Consider the following 7359-nt stretch of genomic DNA (forward strand, 5'->3'; position numbering starts at 1 on the left):
AGGGAAGGTTTAACTTTCCACACACCAGCCTGAGTGAGTCTTAGCCAGCCATGCTTTCTGTGTTTGTGAGTTCATGAAACATCACTCCCTCCAACAGGAAGGCTGTTGAAAAGAACCAAATCACCATCCAAGCAGTTTAGATGTCTTATTGGTGTGACAGATGCTTTACTTTATGTTGTGCTCCTTGTGAGGAATTTAAACTTGAAGAGTGCTGTATGCATGCAGGTCTGACATGCCCTATAAACCACCTTAATTCTGTTACAGAAGTGGAGCCTTGTCATTGGCTAAGACTCAAACCCCACACCCCTCCTCATCCTCCTCCACCTCCTCCTCAACCCCCCTCTGTTGCCTGGGCAACCTGTCAGGGTGGAGGGAAAGTGCAAAGCATTTGAGGGCATAGCATCTCTCCCCCCATCTCTCTCTCTTTCCCTCTCTCTCTCCCCATCTCTCTCTCTCGCTCTCTCTCCCCATCTTTCTCTCTCTCTCTCCCCCTCTCTCTCCCCATCTCTCTTTCTCCCTCTCTCCCCATCTCTCTCTCTCTCCCATCTCTCTCTCTCCCCTCCTCCCTGTATGTGTTCCTGCCTCCATTCTTCCTGAGCGCACATTTCTGAAGGAGGAGGAGAGAGGTACCACTGCTGCTGAAGAGAGGGACTGCTGGAAAACCAGTGGCAGAGAGAGAGAGCATTCTACATATCCTCAATCTGTTCTCTCCTTCCTTCATCCTTCCATTCCCGTTTATCGCCCCTCTTCCTCTCCTGTCCTCTTCTCTCCTCCCTCTCTTGCCTCTCTCCGTTTCTGTTCTGCTTCCTGCCAAGCGAGAGGGGGATCCATGCGAGATGGGCTGTGGAAATTCCTCAGCCGCCAGCACCTCTGGAGGGGGTGAGTGTGTGTGTGTGTCTGTGTGTGTGTGAGTGAGAGAGAGAGAGGGTGTGTGTGTATTTGTGTTTGTGTGTGTGTGTGTGTGTGTTTGTGTCTGCCTATCTGTGTGTGTATTTGTGCCTCTATGTGTGTGTGTTTGTGTGTCTGTGTGTATAAGTGTGTATGAAAGTATGTGTTTTTAAGACAGAGCGCGAGAGAGAGTGTGTGTGTCTGTGTGTGTATGAAAGTGTGTGTGTGAGTGAGAGTGAGTGTGTGTGTGTGTGTGCGAGAGAGAGAGAGTGAGTGTGTGTGTAGGTGTGTGTGTGTGAGAGAGAGAGAGAGAGAGTGTGTGTGTGAGTGAGTGAGTGTCTGTGTGTGAGAGAGTGAGTGTGTGTGTGTGTGTGTAGGTGTGTGTGTGTGAGAGAGAGAGAGAAAGAGTGTGTGTGTGTGTGTGTGTGTGTAGGTGTGTGTGTGTGAGAGAGAGAGAGAGAGAAAGAGTGTGTGTGTGTGTGTGTGTGGTAAGGACCGCTGGATGGTTTATCCGTGCAGTGTGATTCCCTCAGTGTGGAGGATGAGTCTCGCCTCATGTGGCTGCAGCTGGTCTCCAGCAGCTGCCGGTGACCCGGAGATGGAGATCAGGAGATGGGCAGGGAGATCACCTAGCCGAGGCCTCCAGCGGAGCCTGTATGCTGTGTACTCTGCTATGGCTGGCCTGCACTGATCCTGGATCAGCCCAGTCTATACGCGTTATACTCTGCTTTATCTGATTTTGACCTGATAAGGACGTTCACAGAATACAAGCATTGACCGCGTGCACTAGCCAGTGCATTTTGGCAGTAACTGATTCTGATTCTGTGATATACTGTGATAGCCACGATTCTGTGGGTTTTCCCTGTGGCTGATGCAGCGATATATTGTGATATCCACGATTCTATGGGTTTTCCCGGTTATTGATGCTGCCATCAGTTGTGATATTCCCAGTGCTGTGGGTTTTCTTTATGACTAATGTTGTGATATATTGTGATATCCGCGATGCTGCGATATGTTTGTAAATCTCCCAGCGATGCTACATAGCAGTAAACCACAATTAATTATCAGACTTCAGTTCATCAGTAGAAGACTGCAAGAATAGCCAGGATTCAGATCCTCGTGTTACTCATTGGCTGGTACCTGATAGTCCCTCGGATCCAGGGAACCACGTCTTTCTGAACCTCTGTTGAACTGAGGACTCTGTAATTGCACTGTAGTTAAAACCAGCATGCAGACCGGCCCTCCAGGACTGGGGTTGTGTACGCCTGTTGTTAAGAATGACAGCAGCGTGTGTGTATGTGTGATTGTGTGTCTGGGTGTTGGGGTGTGTGTAGTGTGTGTGTGTGCGCACATGAGTTCTCATGCCTGTGTGTCTGTGTTTGTGGGTGTATGTGTGTTAATGTGTGTGTGTGTCTGTAGGTCTGTGTGTGTGTGTGTGTGTGCATGTATGTGTGTGTATATGTGTGTCTGTGTGTGTGTGTGTGTGTGCATGAGTGTGTGTGTGTGTGTCTGTGTGTGTTCACATGTGCGTGTGCATGTGTGTGTGTGTGCACGTGTGTGTGTGCGTGTGCGTGCGTGCGTGTGTGTGTGTGTGAGTGTGTGTGTCTGTGTGCATGTGCGTGTGTGTGTGTGTATGAGTGTGTGTCTGTGTGTGTATGCCTGTGTGTGTGTGTGTGTGTGTGTGTGTGTTTAGTGCTTCAGCAGATACCCTGGGGAAGTTATAAGCGTGCATAAGCCTGACGCTGTGACAGCAGACAGTAGTGTGGGCTAATCACAGCACAGCTAGACCTGCTCCCTCTGTGAGACGCGAGACTCCCAGAACAGTGCTCAGAATTCAGACGTGTGACTCAGATTCCTGCTTATGAGGAGGTGGGTGGGGGGTGAGCAGTATTAATGTGAGCCGTGATTGAGAAACAAGCTCAGAAGTCATAGATATTAGCTGCTCCGGATATGGACTGTTTAGCTAATTTCCTGTTTCCTGTAGGAGTGCGTGGGGGAGTATATGACATGGTGGGGGTGGGTGATGGTGTGAGAGAGGTAAAGAGAGATGCGGTGAGAAAGAGAGGGAGGCAGAGAGAGATGTAGAGTGAGAGGGAGAGAGAGAGAGAGATAGACACGTGGAAAAGGCTCCTGTCGCTTGCTTTATTGAGCATGTGGACCTGCTCGGAACCTGCTCTGATTGGCTGCGGGTAAATGACCTTCAGTGACCCCGTGGAGCTGGCCTGGCTGCTGGGAGCGCAGGAGCAGTCCGGCGGCGGGATAATTAAACGCTGTCAGGCGGCCGAGAGCCCTGCCATGCCCGGCCCTGTGCTGTACACAATTAATATCATCACCTCGCATTTACATTATTAAAATAATACAGTAATAGTAATCTTAATAATACACCCTCAATGTAATGTTTCTAGCTCAAAGTGCAGTAGAACAAATAATAAAGAAGCATAACATGAGGCTTTTTTGGACCATCTACTCTCGCCCTTGTGTATTCCTGAATTATGTACATGTGTGCGAGTGATATATGTGTATACGCTGTCTTAGAGAGAATGTATGAGGTGGTTGCGGAGATGAGACGTGCTCCAGGTCAGGCTGATTGCGACGCTGCGTGCGTCTGCTCCCATGCTAACGCTGAACGCGCGCCCGGCTGGGCTTCTGTTCTCTCCTCTCGTCCACAGAGCCTCAGGGGCGCGCGAACTGATTAAGCTCCTCTCCGTGAATATCGGCCAATTAAAGATCGGGTCCCCAGATGTCGCCGTATTCCAGGAAGTCCCCTCGCGTTTCATTTTGTGCCGCCTCAGTCAGTCCTTATAGACATTTCCATTAACGTGCAGAAGAGCGCAGGCTGAGATCAAGGTGAAAGTCAGTGTTTTTTTTTTATTTAAAAACCTCCGAAGGCCATCCTGAGCTTCGCGTGACAGGGTGGGGGAGGAGGGTCGCTGTTTCAAACGCAGTTCATCCTTCTGATCTGTCAGTTGGAACTCTCAAATTGGATTTCTCATCCCTAATTAATTTATAACTGGACAGATCTGAGGATTCCACCGCACCTTATGATCTCAGACGCACGTGGCTAACAGATTGACTCTCTCTCTCTCTCCCCCTCTCACTCTATCTCTCTCTCTCTCCTCCCTCTCTCTCTCTCTCTCCCCTCTCTCTCTCTCTCTCTCTCCCCTCTCTCTCTCTCTCTCTCTCTCTCCCTCTCCCCCTCTCTCCTTTGCAAAGCGTACAGTAATACATTGTAACTTTAACACAGGTTATCAGTAAACACTATGATGTGCTGATTACCGTGGCATGCAACAGGAACCCGCTGATTGCTTTTGATGACAGATACTGTACGTTTGCTCCACGGTTCTCCCGTTCTGGATGTGGGGTTTAGCCGATGCGGACGGACACCCGAGGTGTTGCGCATTTACTCAGGCGCTGATTGCCACCGGAAACCGCCACTCAAGAACCCCAGGGGGCGGGGCTCGAGTGCCACTCGGAAGCCGGCCGAGCCCCTCGTTAAACCCGCAGCCGGAACGCAGGGTTCTGAAGGGGGCAACGCTTCTTTTCTTTTCGCGCTGTCGGATTCGCGTTGGCGCCTTTTCCCGCGTCCCGGTCTGGTTAACTTCAAAGGGCTGGCTTTCGATGGTCCCGGCCGGCGGAGCATTAGTCGGAATAGAGCGCTCTACCTGGAGTTATTGTTCACGGTGTTGATTATACGGCCACACAGCTTTGATTTCAGTAATATCAAAAATAAATAAATAAATAAAATAAAATAAAAAAGATGGATAAATAAAGAAAAAAAAAAAAAAAGAAAATTCACGTGCAACATGGATCTGTTACATCCCAAACCGGTGTTTCTTCCATATATATCACACGTTTCAAATGCATTTATACATCAATTCTCCAATACATTACAATGATTTTTTGATTTTGACATACAGCCAATGCCTTGCTTTGGGAGGTCACAAAGGTGTGTGCGTGCACGCGTGTGGCCATGATGTAGATGATTACACATGCACACGTGCAGACACACACGCACGCACACACAAGCAGCAGACAAAAGAGGCGTCTGGAGTGTGTGATTCATGCAAGCTGTGTTGAAGTAGACACAAAGCTTAGAGTCTCTGTTTACTGGTGCTTGTGTCTGTGATAGGCTTTCCTTTCCATTCCCCTGTGAAGGATGAAGCCTCTTCTCTGAGACAGCAAGCATTTAAAAGTCAGGACAGAGGGTGCCAAACAGTCAAGAACTGCTCTTGTTTGCTGAATTAACTTTACAGGCATGGATTATAAACAGGCTTTCAGTGTCTTTTTGCTGGTGTAGCGCTTTTTTTATTTGTCTAGTGTATTTATTCAGATACTGGACCATTTGTAAGCAGTCCGGAATAATTATGTGTAACTGTTGTATTAAACAACTGTGATACAGACTGAGATTGACATTATCTTTTTTCTCTCCTTCTTAGGTCCTGCTGAAGCCGCCAAAGATGTGTAAGTATTGGATGGGTCTCCTTAAACTCATCCTTGTTATATTTGTCGTCTGTATTCTTTTGTATTGTACTCTTGATTGGTCCTCAGTTATCCTCTGGACACCAGGTGCATTGTGGGGAAGGGCTTAAATTTGTTGGGTATCATACTGTATATGCTATATCTGTTGGAGGACTTAGACTCACCCTTGGCCAAAAACTGCATGTTAAAAGCAGAGAGGAGGAGCGTACGGTGTCTGGCAGTCATGTACCTGATCGATGTATTGAGTGAGAACACAATGGCCATGGTTTCCATTAAGCCCATGATGTATTTCGAGGACCATTCTGCTCTGCTCATTCGCCCACTGGTTCAAAAATATGAGCAGTGGCGAAAGGTTTAATCTGCGGGTGATCTGTAATACGCTTCCTTCACCCGCCCAACCCCCCCCCATGTTCATTTGTTTCCCCCGCATTGCGGTGATTTCTATTTACAAATTCGATTTGCTCTGTGGAGCCCGAAGGTTGCCCAGAACCCTGCGTCTTGGTTAGCAATTTTTTACTCTTATTTTTCAGAATATTTCTGAATATTTCACCTTCTGTATGCCTTTTCAAGCCATTCCATCGCCTTTGTTATTCAACAACTTGGGCGTGAAATCGCAGGATATTGGACTGAATTTAAATTCCAGACTTATTTCATAACTGGCTGGTGACTGTACTGGTCGTAGCACAGCGATAAAATCAATTCCATGCTGCTCAAACCATTGGGTAACTACGTCTTGCCTCGAAAGGCACTCTTCTCTGCAGGAGAGAAATACTGGAACTTTAAATGCATATCCAGCTGGGGGCTGCTTCCGGAAGTCGATTTAGAATGTTTTGACGGAACAGTTCAGCCATTTCCTGCAAAAAAATAAAAAGAAAAGGAAAATTACAGGGATTTATAGCTTAAATATATAGAGGTAGCCATGGCACCCAGGTAATGGCACAGAGGTGGCGGTGAACATTTTTGGGTTCAGTAGAGAATTCTCCTGAAGCCCTTTTGCTTGTTTCACACTTTAAACAACATGTTATAAGTCTGTAACATAAATGGATGATGTTGTAGCGGATTATTGTCACTTTATTGCATCTCATTTGAATGATGAATGATTTTTAAGATTTTATTTTATTTTTTTAATTATAATCTTTTTTCCCATTGTAACCCTGAGTTATTTGTTTACAAAATAGCTTCAAATATATACTCAAATTATTACATACATATATAATATAGGTGCACTAAAATTATTATATACAATTGAATACAAAATAGAAATTGCCTGTTGAGAGTGGATTACTGATCCAGATTGGTGAGCTTGTTAATCCTGAAAAAGGTTTTTTTTTTTTTTTTTTTTTTTTTTAAAACACAAAAAGTTTTGAGGACCTTTATCAGTTTGAGTCATTTGTGTTCAGTCAGTACAGAGAGCCCTGGAAATGACGTTCGCTCGGTTAGAGGGATCAGACAGGGACACAGCGCTGGCGTAACAAAGAATATTTCCGGATCGTTCTTTTCGGAAAGGTGCTGTAAACATGGTCACATTTTCACTTGGGCACTGCCATGGCAACAAGGCTGTCCCAACCGCGAGCGGCGCATTTAAGTGGCTGCTTTGGCGTGTGGAATGACCCTTCGTAACCCCGTACATGATGTGTCCTGAACAATTTTATCATCACGCCACAGTGTTTGAGTGCTCTGCCCTGCCTCTGGAGCCATAGGTCTCCAGGATCAGAACCAACCAATCAATCCCTCAATCAATCCAATTAGAAAAGGCTGTAGAAAAGGCTGTATTAAAGTAATAAAGAATGATGTAATTGTGACAGCCGCTGTATTGTCCTGTCTATTATCTAGATCCACGTATAGTCACAGTCCTGTACTTCAGTCAGTGATCTGTGATTTTTTATCTCTAAACAGGACAGATGAGCCCTCACCAGATGAAAAAAGGAGGTATGTGAGATTTTAATAATAAAAGTAATGTCTAGGGACGCACTATAATATATGGGTCGTATC

The 7359-nt window shown here is 46.4% G+C and overlaps 1 protein-coding gene across 1 annotated transcript in view; it reads left to right on the top strand.

The window, feature by feature from the left end:
• Positions 1 to 127: 127 nt before the first annotated feature.
• The window catches only part of LOC135258626 (overexpressed in colon carcinoma 1 protein homolog), a 10678-nt gene continuing 3446 nt past the window's right edge, over positions 128 to 7359 (top strand). Inside the window, exons 1-3 of the mRNA XM_064342075.1 lie at positions 128 to 879; positions 5325 to 5349; positions 7264 to 7296. Coding sequence (XP_064198145.1) covers positions 837 to 879; positions 5325 to 5349; positions 7264 to 7296 — 101 coding nt within the window. The 5' untranslated portion in view covers positions 128 to 836. The remainder of the gene's footprint in view (positions 880 to 5324; positions 5350 to 7263; positions 7297 to 7359) is intronic.

The sequence above is a fragment of the Anguilla rostrata genome, chromosome 7 (genome assembly GCF_018555375.3).
Source record: "Anguilla rostrata isolate EN2019 chromosome 7, ASM1855537v3, whole genome shotgun sequence".
Lineage (NCBI taxonomy): Eukaryota > Metazoa > Chordata > Actinopteri > Anguilliformes > Anguillidae > Anguilla > Anguilla rostrata.